Source organism: Ursus maritimus, unplaced genomic scaffold (assembly GCF_017311325.1).
Source record: "Ursus maritimus isolate PB19 unplaced genomic scaffold, ASM1731132v1 scaffold_24, whole genome shotgun sequence".
Classification (NCBI taxonomy): domain Eukaryota; kingdom Metazoa; phylum Chordata; class Mammalia; order Carnivora; family Ursidae; genus Ursus; species Ursus maritimus.
Genome location: NW_024424897.1, coordinates 30,451,416 through 30,473,171, shown reverse-complemented (window position 1 = coordinate 30,473,171; position 21,756 = coordinate 30,451,416). Strand labels below are relative to the sequence as shown.

The following is a 21,756-nucleotide window of genomic DNA, read 5'->3' as shown; positions in this document are numbered from 1 at the left end:
TATTTGATATAACAAAACAATACAGTTAGTGTTTGATTCCAACCACAAAGAGCAAAAGCAACGAAAAATTTGACAATGCACATAAAAAACCCCAAAACGTTTAATATGACAAATATCTATTTCTAAAACAATGCTCCTGAAATTCTTCAGTTATTGAAAACTATATAAAAACAGAAGGGTGGTTAACAGTGACAGATCTAACTCTGAGCGACTTTGCTGACAATGCACGATTTCCCCCCTTGTTTATAATCTGTTCAAGCTGTCTTTATACCAACAGAGTGGGCAGAGCGCTTAGGTTCAATATCAGTTACGCAACATTAGCATGAATTGGGGCAGCTACAGAGAGGGCATTGTTTTCCATCGAGCTGGCCGAGCGACCGCAGAAACAGCTGATCAGTTCTCTGAATTGGGGATTTTATCCCCATAAATGCCACATATTTTTAGAATATATTTAATCACTTCTTTATGTAATATTTACAGATGTCTTGAACTTAAAAGGACATCGGCTTGCGGAATTTTATTGTCTTTACAAAAATAACCTTAAGTCTGGAGTGGGGGCTGCTTACCCCCCTTACTGACAGCATATTGCGGGAGGCCCTTTTGGGCATAACGGGAAGAGCAGTGGCCTTTAAAGACTGAAGAGTTTGGCTGGACGTCAGCATCCATAATGTGTGACCTTGACCATGGTTCCGTCTCTCTGAACCTCACGTATTTACTCTTCCAACGGAGATGGTGCTTGCTGCCACTTCCCTCATCTTTAATCACACCCACCAGATAGGGAGGAAACCGAGTTTCAGGAAGGGTAAGGATTTACCGAAGGTTACGTTGGTAGAAAGCGGTGAAGCCAGGACACCTACCCTGGTCTTTCTGGCACCACAGCTGAAAAAAAACATGTTCCCCTTTACTATGCCCCTTGCCAACTCCCCTGCCTCCTCTGAAACTCTCGGGAAGGTCGAATCGAATTGGTGAACGGGCTTTGGAGAAATGCCGTAGGATGGGCAAATGTAAGAGATGGTCAACGAAAGAGCTGTAAGCAGTAGGAACATCCTCCGAAGCTACAGACACAAACTCCCGTGTGACGTAGCCGTGTCTGCGTCAGTGAAGCGAATGTCAGTGCTGCTTTCTCAGATTCACACTCTGAAAGTCACATCACAGAGCGGTAATTGCTTTGCTCCAGATGAAAATTGACAGGGATTCAGAGGAAAATAGTTCAGTGGTCATACTAAAAACTCAGAGTCACATGCACTTAGCATCATACCGTAAGTGTGGTTAGTCACAGCGTAAACAAGCCTGGGGCCGGACGTGGTTTCCTGCAAGTAGGCTGGCCCCCTCGGGGGGCAATCATTCTGCAAGAGGCTGAGACAGGAACCGAGGCAGGATGCAGAAGCTATTCGTGCTCGTTCTCTCCCTTACCCTACTGACTCGCTTCACAGGTGAGCATTCACTCTGAAAACGGCCTATTTCTCTGCTGACATGATAAACTGGAATGTCTGTTTTATATTTAAAAACATTTTTTCATGTCAAAGAATATGCAATATATGATAATTCAATGCTCGCCCCACCAAGAGCAGGCTCCCAGAATTGCTATCATTAGAGATAAATTATTTTTTTAATCTTTAAATGTATTTGAATATTAATTCTCAGAAATGCTGATAAATCTTTAACTATACCATCTTTTATTTTTTTAAAAGATTTTATTTATTTATTTATTTATTTATTTATTTATTTATTTGAGAGAGGGACGAAGAGAGCCAGACAGAAAGCACGAGCAGGGTGGGGGGTAGAAGGAGAAGCAGGGAGTCTCAGCAGGGAGCCTGATGCAGGACTCGATCCCAGGACCCTGACATCATGACCTGAGCTGAAGGCAGAAGCTTGACCGACTGAGCCACCTGGGCACCCCAACTATACCATCATTCAGAGTTCATATGAGGCCATCAAGACTTGATAGACTTTTACATGATGATATCATTTGGCATTTATCGTGATTATTAAAACAATATGATTTTATTATCATAATATTTTCTTCGAGGGATCAAGTGTGATCATGAAATCTAACACAACCTTGTTCTCACGGAGAATCTTCCAACAACTTTTAGTTGATTTAGTGTTTTGGGTATTTAAAGAAAAAAAAAATCAAAGCAAACCTAAGGGACAAGAAGCACATTGACCGGAGGACTGAGGACATATGTTTCAAAAAACTTATCCAGGGGCACCTGGCTGGCTTAGTTGGTGGAGCGTGCAACTCTGGGTCTTGGAGTCATGAGTTCGAGCCCCACGTTGGGTACACAGATGATTTAAAAAAGAAAGAAAAAGAAAAACCCCATATTCATTCAACTAGTTCCCACTTTTAAAGAAATGCACCGTTGCTATAGGTAAGTCTGTTCAAGGTGCCGTTGCTCCGGGTTTCCCGTGTTAGAAACAATTCAGAGCTCTTGCCGGAGCCCTCTGGAATGCTGCGTCCTTTGGGACAGGTCCCTGTGAAAGAACTTCTGTGTGTGGCCGAAATTGAACTTGCAAATCCTTGGTCTCGGACTGCGAGCCAGAGCATGCGCTGATGGCAGAGACCCCCTCAGGCCCCTTCCTGACTTTTGCAGGGTCCTCCCCAATTCTGACGGAAAAGCAGGCCAAGCAGCTCCTCAGGTCCCGGCGCCAGGACAGGCCCAGCAAAGCTGGCTTCCCTGACGAGCCCATGCGGGTGAATGCCGGCCTTGGCGACCTGAAGGGCAGGTGCTGTCCTTTCCAGGCTCCTGCATTCTGAAACCAGGCGGGGGGGCTGGGGCCAGCGCCGCTCGCCTGCTCTGTGCACGGTATTTACATGCGTACAGTGGGGTTGACGGGCGGGCTCCCAGAATCTGCCGCGGGCCGCGGGCTGCCACCCTGATTGGGGTGCTAGCGAGCTGTGTCTGGTTGCTGGTGCCAGCTGCATCCTCCCCGCTTCACCCCCGGCGTCGAGCACGCGGGACCGGTGTCCTCAGCCGACGACCGTGCTCGGTGGGGCTGGGCAGACTCCCTGCCCTGCTGCCTGCGGGCTTCTCCCCCCGCCTCGCGCCTCTGATTTTGGTCTGCAGCCTCAGACCTGCCCTGTGGGTTTGTGGCGCCCACCTGCCTTGTCTTTCTGAACCAGGACACCGTGCCTGCCGTCATTTTGTGACCTTGGTGGGAGCTCTCAGACCCTGCTGGCCCCGGCCTGGCTTGTCTCCCTATCCTGTGGCAGGAGCACCTACACTCCTGGGATTTTTACCAGGATTCGTTCATTTAAAAGTCTCTTGTTCAGATGCAGTATTAAAAAGAAAAAAAAAAAAAGATTCAGTGTTGCACATTACAGGGGAGCGCTGGCCCAGGGTCAGGCTGCGTGGGGGGTGCTCCCCATCTTCCCCCCGCGTAGACTTGGGCGCCTCTCCTCATGTTCCTGTATCTCTGTACTCTCGTCCGTAAAGTGGGGGTAACAACACATATTACTTACATTCCTACAATATTATTATTGTAAATAATAGCATAAAATAACTACTTTGTAAGGATAAAATAAAGACTAAGACACTTATAAGACCTACTAAGACACTTATAATAATGCTCAGCAAACAGTAGCTACTCCTTTGAGTATTAAGTACCAGGCAAGGTGCAGACTGTAGGCAGTAGTTGCCCGAAATTCTGCTCAGAGTTGGTAGCAGACAGAGAACTCAGTGAATGGCTGTTACACAGAGTGGCTTAGAAATGAATCAGGGACTTCAGGCTGTCAAGAGTGGACATGGTCTTTCTTTCTTTACTTTTTTTCTTCTTCCTTCCTTCCTTCCTTCCTTCCTTCCTTCCTTCCTTCCTTCCTTCCCTTCTTTCTTGAAGTCGGGTGTGGCTTGGGCTATCTAGGTGCAGGGTGGACAGGGACTGGGAGGGAACAGGTGCAAGATCAGGAAGGGTTGGAGTACTTTGAACTTTACCTTGTGTTCGGTGGAACACAATGGGAGTTTTCAAATGGGGGAGTGCAGACCGGAGCTTTAGACAGACAGTCGGAGAAGTGGTTAGAAGAGAAGAGGCCCAGGATTGAAGTCTGGGGACGCCAACGCTCAGAGGTGAGCAGAAGAGGAGGAACTCGAAGGGGCTGAGAAGGAATGTGGGGTGATACTGGGGAAACTGAGAGAGTGTGGGGAGCAGGATGCCTGGCAGGGTCCCTGGGGGTTCTAACTGGCTCCTTAGCTTTTGGCATGATGTCTGGAGGCGCCGTACCAGAGGTTATCCCTCAGGGGCCCTAGGGGGCTGGGGGAAGCTAAGAAGCTGCTCCCCTCCAGGGCCTAGGAGCCAGGCTCTAACCTGCGGTGGAGTTGGCCACCGGGCATCGTCTCTGCCGGCATCTGCCCTTGGCTCCTCTGAGCTCTGGCTGGCAAACGGCAGGCTTCACAGGGGCTGAAGGCACCTTAGGCATGGGGCAACAGGTGAGTTTGGACTGTGGTAGCAGGTGGGAGTCGAACCATTGCACATCAGCTTCCTGCTTCTGGCGCCCCTCCTGTGTCAGCCTCCACGCCATTCTAGACTTCCGTCCCCAAACACTGCTTGGCGTGGTCCTTCCCAGCCCAGAACTTCCGAGAGCCCCTTCTCTGACCATTTCCCTCCTCCTGGCCTCTGGTCACCACTGGCCTTCACCTGTGACCACCTTCGGCTTGCTTCCAACTTTGCGATTTTATGGAATGTCTGGCTTTTTTGGTTTTGTTCTGTTTTTGATCATCCATTATAGGCCGGTCACCAATGACTTCTCTTGACTGCCTTGAACCTACCTTATCTAGTTTCTGTGTGATTCTCTCTTGCTCAGGACTCCCCACTGACCCCACCAACCATTTCCCATCCATCCTGTGTCCAGCCCAGCCCTGTATGTCCCTCACCGAGACACTGACCCAGTGTCCAGAACCGTCTGCCACTCAGCCAGATTTGGAAAAGGGCTCACATGACCTACAGTGGAAATGGGAAATAAAGATACAATAAATTATTTGGTGGCCAGCCCACCTCAGTAGTTCTCATCCAGGGGTGATTTTTCTCCCCCCTCTCCGGGGACATCTGGCAGTGTCTGGAGACATTTTGATTGTCACAACCGTGGGGGTGGGTGGAGGGAGGGTTTGCTATTGGCGTCTGATGGGTTAAGGCCAGGAATGCTGCTAGACATCTTTCAAAGCACAGGGCAGCTCCCAGAACAAAGAATGATCTTGCCTGAAATATCCACAGTGCTAAGGGTGAGAAACCCTGGCTACACAATGCTAAGCAACCTCTTTCTCTTTTATTCTGCGTGTCTTTTGCACGATCATTCACTGCTGTATTCTGTTCAACCCACACTCAGAACCAGCTGATTCAACAAGCAATTTCTGGTATCACGTTTTTCTAGGAATGTGTTTCTTAACCTTGGCTGCGTCCTGGAACCAACTGGGGAAGTTAAAAATCTGAAGCCAGGGTCCCGCTCCCTGGGGGGTGGCCTGGGGCATTGAGTGGGTGTCACAGCTCTCCAGGTGGTAACATCGTGTAGCCGAAACTGAGAACCACTATGCCAGGCCTTCTGGGAGAGACCTGCCGTGTGTCATACCAGCTCCCGTGGTCCAGTCGTGACCATGAAAGCTAAGAGCACGAAACATTTAGGAAAGAGTTAAAGGTTGAACTGAGTGGTGTGGAGAGTAAATGATCCCAGTTTGGATTCAGTTCAGACAGAAAGCGTGAGAAGGTCACGTGGTAGAGGCAGATTGCTCCTTGATGACCCAGATGTGCACTTCATTGTACTTTCCATTGGCTGGGCCTTACCAAGGGCCGGGTACCGGGTTCGGAAAATGAACCAGATATTCTTCCTCTGTTCCGGGCGCTCATGTCCACGGTCTGGACACATGAAGAGTCAGTGTTCCACCTGGATTCCGGTTCTCTATGAGGTTGAGGGGAGAGGGTCTCTAGCTCTAACTGGAAGGAGGGAGGCGGTAGGAAGGCTTCCCAGAGGAGGTGGCCACCCGACTGAGGCTTGGATGAGGAGTTTTCAGGCCAAGCAAGGGGTGGAGGCGAGGTGGGGAAGATTCGTCAGCCCACGGTGATTTTCTTCCGCATTCTGCCTCTAACTAGGCATGGACTCTGGACTTTGGGCTTTGGGCTCAGGCTGAGTCCATTTCCTTACTCTGGAGCTCAGTTTTCTCTGTCAAGTGCAGAGAATTTGCAGAGAATCTGGCGAAGAGGTCTGTTCCAGGTCTTGTATTTTAGGGCTCTGGATAGAACTTCGGGGGGCGACCCAGGTTTCCTGGTAGCCAGGCTGCAGCTCGAGGAAAAGCCTTGGGCAGCAGGACACGGCCCCAGGCGAGGAGCCAGGCGGGTTTGCTTAGAGGCCCCTGGAGGGTTTCTCTAGAGCACCAGAGGCTCCTCCCCTCCTAGGGCCCTGCTGCCACGGGGATCCAACGTCCTGCACTTACATTTGACCTCTTCCCCCACCTGGGGTCTCATTGTTGACTTTTCCTTCTTAAGGATTCGCTGAGGGCAAAATACCAGTCACCTGTCATGTGAAAGAAGCCATTTACTCATTTTAGGCGAGCGGCTGACATCACTCACGATGATCCTGGTCCTATGTCACTGTTGCAGTGAGGGTTGGACACGGTGACCCCACGTCTGTCTGGTCATGAGTCGGCCACAAGGTGGGACCTCTGGCCGCAGGCAGGTCAGGGCGGTGGGTGGAACTGCCACACAGGCTTGCAGCCTACAGCACAGCGACCAGGGGGTTAAGTCCCTTTGATCTGTGGGGAACACACTTCCCTGCTCTTGACCTTTTGCCAAGATCACCTGCTACCCTCCTTGTTTCTCTGTGCAAACCATCTGCTAGGGCAAAGGGCGGAGTGGGCACACTGTCCTGTGTGTTCAGTGCACGCATACCATGCATGTTGTGTGTGAGGGTGTGTGTGTGTGTGTATGTGAGGGTGTGTGTGTGTATGTGAGGGTGTGTTGTGTATGTGAGGGTGTGTGTGTATGTGTGTGTGTTGTATATGTGAGGGTGTGTCTGTGTGAGGATGTGTGTTGTGTATGTGAGTGTGTGTGTGTATGTGAGGGTGTATGTTGTGTGTGTGAGGGTGTGTGTTGTGTATGTAACGGTGTGTGTATGTGAGGGTGTGTGTGTATGTGTGTGTTGTATATGTGAGGGTGTGTCTGTGTGAGGGTGTATGTTGTGTATGTGAGGGTGTGTGTGTATGTGAGGATGTATGTTGTGTGTGTGAGGGTGTGTGTTGTGTATGCGAGGGTGTGTGTTGTGTATGTGAGGGTGTGTGTTATGTATGTAACAGTGTGTGTATGTGAGGGTGTGTATGTATGTGAGGGTGTGTGTGTATGTGAGGGTGTGTGTTGTGTATGCGAGGGTGTGTGTTGTATATGTGAGGGTGTGTGTTGTGTATGTAACGGTGTGTGTATGTGAGGGTGTGTGTGTATGTGAGGGTGTGTGTGTGTATGTGAGGGTGTATGTTGTGTGTGTGAGGGTGTGTGTTGTGTATGTAACGGTGTGTGTATGTGAGGGTGTGTGTTGTGTATGTGAGGATGTATGTTGTGTGTGTGAGGGTGTGTGTTGTGTATGTGAGGGTGTGTGTGTATGTGAGGGTGTGTGTTGTGTATGTAACGGTGTGTGTATGTGAGGGTGTGTGTGTATGTGAGGGTGTGTGTGTGTATGTGAGGATGTATGTTGTGTGTGTGAGGGTGTGTGTTGTATATGTGAGGGTGTGTGTTGTGTATGTAACGGTGTGTGTATGTGAGGGTGTGTGTGTATGTGAGGATGTATGTTGTGTGTGTGAGGGTGTGTGTTGTGTATGCGAGGGTGTGTGTTGTATATGTGAGGGTGTGTGTTGTGTATGTAACGGTGTGTGTATGTGAGGGTGTGTGTGTATGTGAGGATGTATGTTGTGTGTGTGAGGGTGTGTGTTGTGTATGCGAGGGTGTGTGTTGTATATGTGAGGGTGTGTGTTGTGTATGTAACAGTGTGTGTATGTGAGGGTGTGTGTTGTGTATGTGAGGGTGTGTGTTGTGTGTGTGAGGGTGTGTGTTGTGTATGTGAGGGTGTGTGTTGTGTATGTGAGGGTGTGTGTTGTGTATGTGAGGGTGTGTGTTGTGTATGTGAGGGTGTGTGTTGTGTATGTGAGGGTGTATATTGTGTGTGAGGGTGTGTGTTGTGTATGCGAGGGTGTGTGTTATATATGTGAGGGTGTGTGTTGTGTATGTAACAGTGTGTGTATGTGAGGGTGTGTGTTGTGTATGTGAGGGTGTATATTGTGTGTGAGGGTGTGTGTTGTGTATGTGAGGGTGTGTGTGTGTATATGTGAGGGTGTGTGTAGGGTTTGTGTATGACTGTGTGTGTCTGTGTACATGTGAGGGTGTGTGCATGTATGTTTTGGAGAAGACCTTGCAGAATAATTTTTCAGAAGGTCTGGATTCCAATTCTCTCTCCTCCACTTTTGACCTTGACTCGAGTCCCTGGAATATATGAAAGGACAGGCGATGGCAACGGAAGGTCCTGTGGGGCCAGGCTGGAAGGCCGCGGCTGTCACAGCAGAGGTGACTTTCGTTCTGCGCTCAGGGGGAGCCACCAGGGGTTTTGGCGGGGGAGCAGGAGGCTGGGGCCGGTGGACAGGAGCCGGAGGCTGGGACACGCCCCTTCAAAGCCGCGCTCGGCCGCACTACACGTGGGTAACGGGAAATGACGCTTTTGGACACGTTATCGCTCCCCTTTGCCATGGGACCCAGGAGACAGGCGGACGGGACAAACGAACAGAGGGAGTGATCTCTGGGGAACGCGTGCACCCTCGGGAGCTGAGCCTTGGGACTCGCGCTCACCCCGAGTGGAAATCCCTGAGATGCCCGGCTGGGTTATTTTACCTCGCTTCTCCTGTCTGAGGGGCTGTGCAAAAGAAAACCTGTTCAGAGAGAGGAGAGGCCAGTGATGGGGGTGAACAAATGGAGCTTTGGGGAAGTATAAGAATTCCAAATGCAAATGGGTCTGACGATTTGCAGCAGCCCCTCTACATGAGTATTTACTAAGCCATGATCTTGACGTGCGGCTTGAATATTGGCGGACGTTGGCTTCGGCGGACTTACCGGCTTTTTGGAGACAGGTTCAGACCGGCTGTGCCCGCACATCCAAGGGGCTGGATTGTTCTGACCGCGTGAATTCTGCTGATTCACTGCAAGGACTGTTCTTTCCTGACCATGTGGCGGGAAGGACACCGGTTCTTGGACAGGTGTGGCCCTGCGTTGCGGGGAGGGCTGGTTTCCGCCCCAGAGGAGTGTAAGCAAGCATCACGCTGGCATCCTTGACAGAGCAGGTAGAACGCCGGGGGTGGGTGGGGACAGAGACCAAGAGGAGACATGGCTCCGGGGAAGAAAACAGGAGGCATGTTGACCGTAGGGAGACAGCTGGGCAGGAAGGGGTGGGGGAATGGGAAGAGGGGTAGAAGAGAGAGAGAAGCAGGTGAGTTGGGGCCTCAGAAAAAAATTCCTCCCCGAGAAATAGCAAATAGTGGACACTTTTATGGACAGCAGCGCCTGGTGTGAAATTTCAGCTGGTTTGTGCTCTGTGCTGTCATTAGCCTTTGCAGCCCCCAGACCTTAGGAGAAGTCCGCTAACACGGCAATGTTGTGTTAGTGGTTCTTTGTGGGGAGTGGCAGGTAGTGGGCGGTGTGCTGTGTGGTTGACAAAAGAGGACGGTCATCTCTCAAATCTGGAAGCCACAGTGGTGGCGAAACAGGCCACGAGACTGACTCAGGAGAAATGTGGCCCCCAAATGTTTAAGGATTTGGGGGAGTGCGTTCTGGACCTCATAGGAATGCAACGGGCACCCCCAGAAGGCTGGGGTTCGCTGGTGGAGGGGGGACGGCCCATCTGGATTAGGTGTCAGCCGAATCACTTTGGGGTCAACATTAGGACCCCAAGGACAGTTCACAAAGACACTGTGTTAGAGGAACTCTGGTGTCACAAAGCCTCAAGATCCTCAGGGAGGAAAAAAAAAATCTGCCTGGGGAGAAACTGATGCGTGGAAAGAAGGACCGGGTTTATGTTTAGAGGGAAGAAAGTGGAAAAAATATTCTTGAGATTTCCCTGAATATTTCCTTAGCCATGATTGTGCCTATGTTGATTTTCAGGGTTTGGGTCTAAACTCTTGCTACTCAAAAGGTGGTCCCCAGCCCTGGCTGGTGGGCTTCTTGGAGCCTCAGGCTCCTCCTCGCACCTCCGCCAGGGCCCAGAGGCCCCAGGCATGCTTCGGTCTGAGAAAACGAAGTTCAGTCCTGCAGAGCTGACTGCGAGGGGGGCTCTTAGCCTCTGTTCCCGGCGCCCCAGGGCTCGGAGCCAGCCCGTGTTTGTTTTGAATGACACAACTGATCTCTCCGCCTTCTGGGTGTCCTTCTGGGCACTCTGCTCATTTGGATTCCAGTCTTCCGGGACGCCTCGCCCCCCACTTTTCTTCCTGCTTGGCAGTTTCTGCTGTTTCGTCTGCTTTGCAGGATCCTTAGTCCTTGAAATGTCAGAGAGTCCCAGGGCCTGCTTTCCCATCTTGTCCAGTCCTGTGAGTGTAAAGATCATGTCTGTGGTGACGGCTGCGCACTCCCTGTCCCGGGAGCTCCGGACTCTTTTACATGACTGTCTGCTCACCTGGCACCATTTCCCAGACAGTCAGACGCAACAGCCCCAAGCTGGGTCTGACACCAGCTCCTGCTCTCACCTTCCACATCGGGGTAAAGGGTGCCATCTCCTCCCAGTTTCGTGCGCCCCAGATCCAGACTCTGACCACTGCTCGCCCTCCACTGCCACCATCGGAGACCCTAGAGGAGACCGCCTCCTCCGTTACCCGCCTCCCTGCCTCCTCTCCGGATCCTTCTGTGTCTGTTCTCAATACGGCCCCCAGAGTCAGATGTTAAAAATGTAAAACAGATTTTGTCCCTCCCTGGCTCAAAACCTTCCAATGACTTCCTGCCTTATGCCCAATAGAATCCATAGTCCTACAGCGGCCTACTGGGCCCTAGAGGCCTGTCAACACCGCCCCCCACCCCCACCTCGGCCTCCCCTCTGCACTCTGGCCTCCTCACTGTGCTCCGAATGCATCAGGCTTACCTATCCCTTCCCTGCTGAAGCAAGGCTGTGTGGTTAGCGGGGTTGGGTTTGTTCTGCAGATTGCTTTTTTTTTTTTTTCCATTCCACCATATGTCTTGTTCTGGCTCGTTTTTAATTGAAGCATAGTCTAAATGTATCATGCTGGGTCTTGAATGTTTGTGTGTCCCCCCCCCCCAATTCATATGTCGACCTCCTAACCCCCAGTGTGATTAGCCTCCAGAGAGCTCCCCAGTCCTCTCTGCCAAGTGAAGCGACAGCCAGAAGTCCGTGACCCGAAAGGGGGCTCTCACCTGGCCACGCTGGGCTCCTAACCGCGGACTTCCAGCCTCCAAACGGTGAGAAAAAATTGCTGTTTTTTTATAAGCGACCCAGTCTGCCGTGTTTTGTTAAAGTGGCCCAAATGGGCTACGACATATTTCAACTTCACTTACTTAGCCCTTCCCAGAATGATGGACATTTTTAGTTATTTCCAGGGTGTGGGGAAGATCTTTGTCCACGCGTGTTTGGCTGAGTTCAATGGTAACAAACGGAATTGCTGAGACAGAGGGTTTCTGCACTTTGAACTGAACGAAATCCGGCCAAATTACCTGATCAACGGCACCAACCCCACCACCTCGAGCAGCATAGAATCCCCGGGTCCCTGCACTCTCACCAGGACTTCCAACACGGAAAGAAACAAAGTTTTAAAAGATAACCTCACCTATGTACTCTCCTTTCCATACGTATGTATGGAGACACGTTGCTAAACGATAGTGACACTATTCTCTCGGTGATGAGATTTGGGGCAAATTTTTTACTTTCCTCTTTATACCCTTTTTGGTATTCCTCAGTGGATTCATTTCCTCTGGCTGCCACAGCAAGTGCCCCCCGTGGGGTGACTTCTGACAGCAGACATTGATTCCTCCTCTCATTGGTCCTCTAGTCTAGATGTAGAGACCAGAAGTTCAAAATAAAATGGTGGCAGGCTTGGTCCTTCTGGGGGGCTCTGAGGGAGAACCTGTTCTGGTTTTCTCTCCCAGCTTCTGATGGTTGCTGTAGTCTTTGGTGTGTTTTGGCGGGTCTCTGTGTCCATCACCACACGGCCTCATGTGCTCTGCATCCCTGCTCCCAAATTGCACTCATTTCATGAGGACACCGGTAGCTGGATTGAGGGCCCACCTTAATCCAATATGACCTCATTTTAGCTTAGTTAAGACCCTATTTCCTAAGAAATAGCTTAGTTAAGACTTTATTTGCAAAGAAATTCACATGTGCACGTTCCGGGTGAACATAAATTTTGGGAGGAATCCATTCAATCCAGTACACTCAGTTTTCTAGTTTTAAGACACGTATGTATACATCTTCCAAAAACAACACAGGAGAGTGGTAAGAGGCGGCCACAGGTGGCTGGGTCTGAAGCCCAGATTGCAGGGGTCTGTATGCATACCTTGGTGCCATTCATTGGCATTAGAAACCAATGAGGAGAAGCAGGTGCCTGCAGTAATGCTGTTTGAATTCGAAGCTCTCCGATAGCACTTGCCTTCTTCTGCTCTTGTCCACCTGGTTAACTCTTATTCATAGAGATTCACTGTAAATGATGTCTTTTTCGGGAGGCCTCCCTGATGCCCCTAGCCTCCCCACCATGAATTAGAGCATTGCTCTGGCATAACACAAGATAGCTCTTCCTTCCTTCCTTCCTTCCTTCCTTCCTTCCTTCCTTCCTTCCTTCCTCCCTCCCTCCCCCCCTCCCTCTCTCTCCCTCCTTTCCTCTCTTTCTTTCTTTCTTTCTTTCAAGATTTTTATTTATTTATTTGACAGAGAGAGAGAGTGCACAAGCAGGGACAGGTGCAGAGGGTGAAGGAGAAGCAGACTCCCTGCTGAGCAGAGAGCCTGATGGGGGGCTCGATTCCTGGACCTTGGGATCACAACTCAAGCCAAAGGCAGACGCTTAACTGACTGAGCCACCCAGGCACCCCAAGATAGCTATTTCTGACTTTTTAAAAAAATGTGTCTCTCCTACCAGACTGTTCTAAACGGCTGGAGCAGATGGACTTTTTGTTGGACTTCTGGGTCCCCAACATCAAGCACAGTATTTGACATTTACTAGACGCTCATTATGTGTATTTCCATTACTTTTTTTTTTTTCCCGCTTCTCTGCAGGGGAGAAATTTTGTAGGACATAATTCTACCCTATAACCGGGAGGTTATTTCAAAGAAATCTTTTCTATGGCCTCCCTTAAATTCATTAAATTTCTCCTAATCATCCCAGAATTTAGGGAAGAATTTATCTGCCAATGGCTGGGGTGAGCCATGGAAATTCTTTAGAAAGATGACATCGCAGCTAAAATTATGTCTTTTGTGAATGTGTTTGTAAGTGCTCATGTGCCCTGGGAATATGCTTTCCATTTTGGTCTGTGTTCCTTTAAGGAATGTTCTTGTTGGGCAAATATAAATCATATTAGCTTTATTGTAAGTAGTCTTCCTAAAATATGCTTTCATGTTTAGCCCCTTGACAAATATATGTAGTAACTCTACTACCCTTTTGTTCCCCATGATCTCAAAGGCCAGTTTGGAGTGACCGTGATGTAAATTGCACACATCACGGATCTACCTTCGTTCAGGGCTAAGCCTTCCGGCGTCCCCGTGTAGTTAAGTTCCCAGCCACCTTCCTGCCTAGAGGATTACCTTGCTTGCACTAATGAGCAAAAGAATTAATTCACATGTTGACGGACTTTTAATTTCATGCAAATGTCAGAGGAATGATTTTGCCTTCTTGGAAAAAGTTCCTGCCTTGATAGATTAATTGTCCACTCTATGATTCTCAGCTTAGATCAGGGTCCAGCGGGTATTTAATTTCATTATCACACCAATGCCATCACAAAGGACCACTTCCAATTTCCTCTCTAATTACTGAGAGATTATTTACTTAAATCATTACAGCTGGGATGGGACATGGAATGCAGATATTGGTTTTTGTTTTGTTTTAATTTTTTCCCCCTTAAAAGAAAGGAATCTAAAAAAAAAAAATTAAAACTTATTTTCCATCTATCCCTTCTTTCTTGATCCAGGAACATTTGAGTTTATCATTAATGCTGGGTCATTTCTAACTCAGCCAATGCAATTGTTGAATTTGTGGTTTTCAACAGATTTGCAGTTGGCCTTTTCATCTTTGACTAATGATTGCTTCTAGGCCTTCGTGGCATATCCGTTTTCCTAACATTTTAAATAAATAGGGAAATGTCATGGAAACCAGGGCTCGTTTCTTTTTCTCTCTATGTGTGTGTCTGTTTTGGTTGTTTTCCTTCAACGCTGATTTCAGCTGCTGTTCAGGAGTGTGAAATACATGTTACTCCTTGATGCTTTCACGTACGTCTGGCCTGGGCCATTATAATGAGCAGATTGACACAGAGGTCGAAGAAACTTCCAAGGGGGATTTAGAAGGATTACAGAAGAGGAACAGTCATTTCATCTATTCATTCACTTGTTTGTACCTTTCTCCAGTGATTTTTATTGAAGTCCTACTCTGTGCCAGGCGCTAATCCATATACGAGGTATACCTTGGTCACTGCCATTGAAAAGCGGGTTTGGAGGTTTGGCTGAGTGGGACAGGGATTAAATGAGTAAAGATGCAAATGAGCATGTAATTATAAGAGGCATGCAAACGCGGGGCGCCTGGGTGGCTCAGTCACTTAAATGTCTGCCTTCGGCTCAGGTCATGATTTCAGGGTCCTGGGATCAGTCCCCGAGGTGGTCTCCCTGCTCAGCAGGAGTCTGCTTCTCCCTCTCCCTCTGCCTGCTGCTCTTACTCTCTCTCACGTCTACGCTCTCTCTCAAATGAATAAATAAAATCTTTTTTAAAAAAAAGAGACATACACATGCTGTATACCAGTGGCGACATTGGTTAATCTCCCCACTGATCTCATCCGAAAAGTCTGTAAGTATTGGGAAGCTGTCAGGCTCATGGGAATAAATACAAGTTTTCCAAAATTCTAATTTCCCTTCAAAAGCTTGAGGTTTCTTGTTCAGGAGCTGGTACTGTCCGTTGTTTTCCTTGAAGTGACAGGCTCACTTCATTTATTTTTGAAAAGATGCCTGCGACACATAGCTGTGCTGTCCTTGACGCCAACAATCACTCGAGGACTCTTCTTAGGGAAGACCACTGTACCTGGTCATGCAGCGGAGATGCTGCCTGCAGGCTTCCCATCGGCTCACTTTCCTCTGCTTCACAGGGTGTTCTTCAGTGAAATGGGCATTTTCGAAATGTTGTATATTTATTTATGTATTTGCACTGTGAATGTATGATGGAGAAAGATACAAGGACAGGGGCGCCTGGGTGGCTCAGACAGTGAAGCATCTGCCTTCAGCTCAGGTCATGATCCCAGGTCTGGGGATCGAGCCCCGCATCCGGCTCCCTGCTCAGCGGGGAGCCTGTTTCTTCCTCTCCCTCTGCCGCTTCCCTGCTTGTGCTCTCTCTCTGTGTCAAATGAATAAATAAAATCTTAAAAAAAATACAAGGACAGTGATAGTCGTTGTCACTGCCTTGACTCTGGTTAAGGCACCAGTTTTGTCCACCAAGGCACACAGTGAAAAGGCAAATAATGTCTTAGGATGATTCTGAAATGAATTTTGACCTTGTGGAGCCCCAGGGGGAGCACAGAGCCCACTTTGAGGACCACTGCTTTTGTCTTTCCTTCCACAAGCATTATTGGCAGCTTCCTCTGGCTCAGTTCTTGGGAGAGAGGCTCCACCCACAAACTCAAGACAGCTCAGATCTTTCTTATCTAATAGTAACCCCAAGGAATTGAGCAGAGCTTAAAGGAGAGAGTTCTTGCAAAGGCGAGGCAGGATTCAGGGTCGACCAGCAAGAGATGACAAAGGATCTGGGACAAACAGCCTCTGGGCATGAAGGGGAAAGGCAGGCTCCCGGAACAGGAGAGGACAACCCCTGAGGAGCTGTGGCCCTTAGGAGAGGATGCAGCCTGCTGACCCTTTGGGACTCCTCCGGAAGCCTCCCTCTCCCCTCCCGAAACCCCTGCTGGTGCCTCTACGTCAGACCCATCTGGAAGCCCTAGGTCAAGGGAGTCTGGGCTGCACTTCTAAGCCAGCTTCTCATTGCCCAGGGCCAAGCGAAGGAGGAGAGGAATGGATTTAGCCGGGTAGGTGGAGACTAAAGGTGTGGCACAGAATTCGTATTGTTTCATTTAATCCTGATAACCCAGTGGAATAAGTGCCTGAGCCATCGCTGTCTTGCAGGCAGACACAGGGAAGCCGGAGAGGTGAAGTTCTATTGGCAGGGTCTGGATTTAAAGAGACCCCGACCCGGGCTCGCACCCGGACCTCTACGCCTCTCCACCGTGTACTGTCTGGCACACAGGCGGGCAAGAAGACGGCCATGTGGGCTTCCTTCAGGGAGCTGCTTGCCTGGAACAGTAGAATAAGGAAGGCTGTGTGCTGGAAAGTCTTTGTTCTTTATTTACAAGAACCCACACTGCTTTCTTGTCTCTCCCCCAGTTCTTCTTCTGCCCAAACACTCCCCAGACGGGCCAGGACAGTGTAGGATTCAGCCCAAAACTTACAAACGGGTCCTGCAAGCCGCTGGGGAGTCATCGTCCCACAGTAGGATCCCACAGGAGCCTCTCACCATCCGCTCCCTCCCTGGCTGCCCCAGAGGCTCCCTGCCAGGGACAAGGAGTGCCTTTTGACAAGTCAGATGAAAACAACGACGATAAACAAAACAGATTGAAACTGCGTGGGTCCTGTGGGAAAGGGGAAAAAAATGCAGGGAACTTGGACACTTTAGAATTCATTCGTTTGCACCATCATTAAAAATGTTTTTTTTTCCTTTTAAACTATGTTTAATACAGGATGCAGACTTCCTAGAGGGTTTCAGAGAAACTTAAAAACTTAAAGTTCTAAACCGCATTCCTCTTTTAAAGCTTCACCAAAGCCATAGGAGGGAGTTGGGGATTTAGGATTTTTATGATATTTATACACACCAAAATCATTTAATCTTGTACAGACAGTACTGAATATGATTACTCTCTCCCAAAGTGAGATGCCACGTCTCTGATGATTGGCTTGCTGTCTTGGGTTTATATGGATCTGTTTTATACTTTGCGATGGTTCACATCCCATAATTACCACACCCAGACTTCATTCAGGGCAATGTCAACAGCGTACCTTCAAGTTAAAAATCATTCCCATCTCCACCTACTTTCTTTTAGGGAGACAATACCTGCTGGCTACGGTGACATTATCCAGAGCCGCAGAACAACACCGAGAGCAGAGTGACTTGTCACCTGCTCCCCCTTCCAGGTGGGCGGTGCTGGTGAAGGCCTGAGGGCAGCTGTGACCCCTTTTGGGCAGATTTTGGATAGGTCACTGTCAGGGTGGAGCGGAGATGCTGGGGGCAGGTGTGGCGTGGGGGGGAGTGATGGGGGCACTAATGGAGGGGTGGAGGGGTGAGGAGGCTGTCGTAGCCTGGGTGGGGAGCTCTGAGGACTCGACCTATAGACGGGGCAGTGATGGAGGGGGTGCCTCTGGGACTCTCAGGACCTGACTCTCAGTCCTTCTCCTCGGCCTCATGGCGAGTTTGGGGGTGAGGGAGACGATGACAGTCTATGTTCTGGCTTTGCATTCCCGAGTAGATTGTTTCTGGGGCGGGCGGCCCGCACAGCGAGCTGCTTTCCATCGAGAACACGTCACTCTATAGGGCGGGCTCCGTTGCCTGGAAAAGGAATCCTATAGTATGTTCTTAGCAACTGGCTCCTTCCACGTAGCAGAATGTTTTCAAGGTTTGTCCACGTTGGAGCACGGGTCAGTCCTTTGTTCCTTTCTATGGCCAAATAATATTCTACCGTATGCATCTGCCACATTGTATCTCTCCATCCATCAGTTGATGGATATTCGAGCTGTTTCCATTTTTTGGCTACGACGACTGATGCTGCCCTGAACATCGGTGCCCATGGTCTGTGTGGGCTCGCGGTTGCGTTTCTCCTGGGCATGTACCTCGGAGCACAACCTCCAGGTCACACGGGCACTCTATGTTTAACATTTCAAGGAATGGCTAGCCTGTTTTTTGCCCCCCCCAGTAACATTTTGTTGCTTTTATTTTATTATTTTTTTAAAACATCATACTTATTTATTTGCAGAGAGAGCCAGAGAGCTCAAGCAGGGAGACAGTAGAGGGAGAAGAAGAAGCAGGCTCCCCGCTGAGCAGGGAGCCCGATGTGGGGTCCAATCCCAGGACCCTGGGATCATGACTTGAGCCGAAGGCAGAAGACGCTTAGCCATCCGAGCCACCCAGGCGCCCCACATTTTGTTGGTTTTAAAGTTTCTTTTGATTGATAATAACTGAGCAACTTCAGCTTTCTTATCGTTATCCCTTGCCTTTTAAAAAGGATGATTTTGGGGCACCTGGGTGGCACAGCGGTTAAGCGTCTGCCTTTGGCTCAGGGCATGATCCCGGCGTTATCGGATCGAGCCCCACATGAGGCTCCTCCGCTATGAGCCTGCTTCTTCCTCTCCCACTCCCCCTGCTTGTGTTCCCTCTCTCGCTGGCTGTCTCTATCTCTGTCAAATAAATAAATAAAATCTTTAAAAATAAATAAATAAATAAAATAAAAAGGATGATTTTTATCAGAAATGCATGCAGCCATAAATAATATTGTATTTAGCGATTCATGTGTTGAGACGACACAGGGAGCTGGAACTCATTCGTCTTCACCGCGGTGTGATAGTCCACGGTGTGACCCGACCACAGTCTACGTATCCATCCTGCTTTACGCACCCATACCTCCACGGCTCTTTGGCCCAGTGCTAGTGTTTTGTTACTACAAGGGTTTGGCGGCTGTGAGCATTCTCACACAGCGCCTATATACGTTTCTCTGGCTCTCAAAGTGACCTGCCACATCGCCCGGGCTGGGACTGCGTCAGAAACTCTGGGGGTGGGGCCCAGCCATCTGTGGTTTGACAAACCCTCCAGGTGATTCTGAGGCCTGATGACATTTGAGGGCTACTGCTTAGGGTATAATTGGGGAGTGGGATTTCCGGATTGCAGATAACCGATTGTTTTTCAAAGTGGTGGTTCCGCGATACCCGCCATGAACTGTGTGTGTGGGTTCCCACAGGTACACACCCTCTCGGCACTTAGGGTTGTTCATTTTGCCCCTTGCCCGGGTCTGTCTGACTGCGAGTCCCTGCCCAGAGGCGCGGGCATGGCGGGCTCCCCTCTGGTCCTACCTCCCAGCCTCGCTCGGCCTGGCTGCGCCCTGTCTCGGAAGCACAGCCTTGTCATGCCCGATGGCAGCTCAGCTGTCCCTGTGGATAAAGCCTGTCTGCTGTGTGGGTTTGCTGGGACAGGAATACATGCACCATCTGCTTCGCCTGGAGCACCGCGCCGAGGAGCAGTTCCTGGAGCACTGGCTGAACCCTCACTGCAAGCCCCACTGTGACAGGAACGTGGTCCATCCCGTGTGAGGGGCTCCGGACCAGCCTTCGGTATGTTCCTCTCCCACCCAGGCCTTCTGGTTAGGGAGCTGGCGGAGGACAGCCCGTGCATGCGCTCGGAGGCCTTCAAGGCCGTGGCTTAGGGGAGCCAGCTAACCGGCGGGCTGAGGGCTAGGGGGTGGCAAGAGCCATGCAGGGGGGAGAGGCGGCAGCCAGGTCGAGGGGGTGCTGGGGACACACAGGGAGCCTGACCCCTACTGACGCACCAAGAGGTCCCAAAGAGGGGAGGGATGTGACCCTATTTGCTGTCCAGAAAATGTTCACTCTGGAGTACAAAGCTGGAGTAGTGTGGCTTGTGGGGATTCGGGTTTTTACGGGTGGGGTCGGTAACCGCGGCCTTGACCAGTGACATCCATCATCACCATCACCACTGTCACCAGGATCCGCAACTTCGTGCCTGCCTTCCCCTAGTCTTCCGACCCGGGCATGTGCCCGGCCCCTCTAGCTCTGGCTTTGCTCTTTCAGGCCACCGGAGCCGGGCTGTCGCGCTCCCAGGCTCCGCGCACCCTGCCCGCCCCACGCCAGGCGGCTGGCTTCTTCCCTCCCTGGCTCCTCCTTTCCAGATGCTATTAGATAAAGTAGCAAATCCCTTCAGAGGGCAAGCCTAGCGGATGTCGGTCCTCCTCCGTCATTTTTAGGAACTAAGCAGGACAGGCTATAATTGGGTCGTTGATCATCTGTGGTCAGGAGAAACCTTACATCTTCTGCTGTTGGTTTCGTGCTGCTGTGAGTCAACAGAGGGACACTCTGTCCAGGGTGGACTCTAGAATTTCCAGAGTGCTCACTCTCACACAAATTCGCCTATTTGACCCTCTTCCCACCTGGTGCCGGTGCCGGTTGAGGGCACGTTTAACACCCCCCGCCCCCCCACCGTGGTGGAGGAGCTAACTGGGCGTGGTTAAGCCACTAAGTCCCGCCAGGCAGTGGTCGGGACGTCCGTCAGTCTTCTGCCCACACCAAAGCCTGCAGGCCGGCGCTGCCCGGTCCTGTGTGTGTGTGTGTGGGGGGGGGGGAGTGGCGTCCCTCTGAGGGGCGTTAGCAAACCGAGAGGAGCATCTGCTGGCAGTGGGACAGTAATCCCGCTTTTGAAGGCCGGGGGTTGGACTGACATCCTCCATAAAGGGAGATACTTGGTGCCCCTGTGTGGGCCTGGCGAGAGGGGTGGTTTCTGAGTTGAGGGAGCCCCATGCAGGTGGCACCCTCCAGGGGCTGCGGGGGGGAAAGGCCTCTGCCTCTCGGTGGATGGGCCCTGCTGGTGAGCCCGGGGTGGGGACCGCTGGCTCCTGCAAAACCCAGATCCCACGGAGGCCTCCCAGCAGCAGTTCGCACTCACACGGAAAGGAGGACGCAGCCGCCGGAGGGGTGCACACCAACTTGGAATGTGGATTCAGAGAGCGATCAGATGGTGAAAAACGATCACGGGCAAAAATGCCCAACTTCTCTCTGTTTCCTCATCAGCAGAAGGAGGCTAGTAAGGGCTCCTCCCTCACATGGTCGGTTGGGAGCATTAGAACAGTCAGTGGCTGGAGCACAGGGCTGCCTCGTGCATCCGGGGAAGTGCTGGGAGCTGACCGCTTGGCGGCTCTCCCCTCCCACTCCTCCTCCTTCCCCTCCTCCCCTCCCCTTTTTATCGACAGGATCATCCCATGATCATTCTTTTCTTGTTCTTTTCCAGCAAGCCCTTGGAGAAGCAATGACCTGGCTACTGTCAAAACGGGATGAGGCTCCCTCTTGAATTTGTTTTTCAGCTGTGCGAATGGATGGGTTCAGGCGTGCTGAGCTGCGGGCCTGGCGAAGGCTGCCTTGGGGATTGACGGCAAACATATACATATATACTGCTTCGTTTTACTAACCTGCGTCCCTCGTTAACGCCGCTAGCTTAAAGTATAACCCTCTTCCCCGCGTGGCCTTCCTCCAGGTTTGATGGGGGAGGGGAAGCTCAGCTGGGAAGGGTGTGCGGGCACCTCGGGCTCAGCCTACAGGCAGGCTGGACCCCCAGGACTCTGGGAAGTCTTGCAAGGCCTGCACTGGGGGCTGCGGAGCTGTCTGGTCATCTATTTCCCCCTCTCCTTGTCTGCTCTAATAAACGTTGTGTTCAATCTGCTTTCTGTGGTGTCTCCTTTCTTTTCCCTCCAAGAAGAAAAGCTGAGATTTCCCTTCCCGTTTATCTTTGTGACTCGATCCAGCAT

At 50.6% G+C, this 21,756-nt stretch overlaps 1 protein-coding gene across 1 annotated transcript; it reads left to right on the top strand.

The window, feature by feature from the left end:
- The first annotated feature begins 1,190 nt into the window (after window positions 1–1,190).
- CUNH17orf67 (chromosome unknown C17orf67 homolog) lies at window positions 1,191–21,671 on the top strand. The gene is made up of 4 exons (XM_008695524.2): window positions 1,191–1,433; window positions 2,595–2,695; window positions 19,421–19,558; window positions 21,243–21,671. Exons 1-3 carry the CDS (start codon window positions 1,379–1,381, stop codon window positions 19,535–19,537), a joined length of 273 nt encoding a protein of 90 aa, XP_008693746.1. The 5' UTR covers window positions 1,191–1,378; the 3' UTR covers window positions 19,538–19,558; window positions 21,243–21,671.
- The last annotated feature ends 85 nt before the right edge of the window (window positions 21,672–21,756 follow it).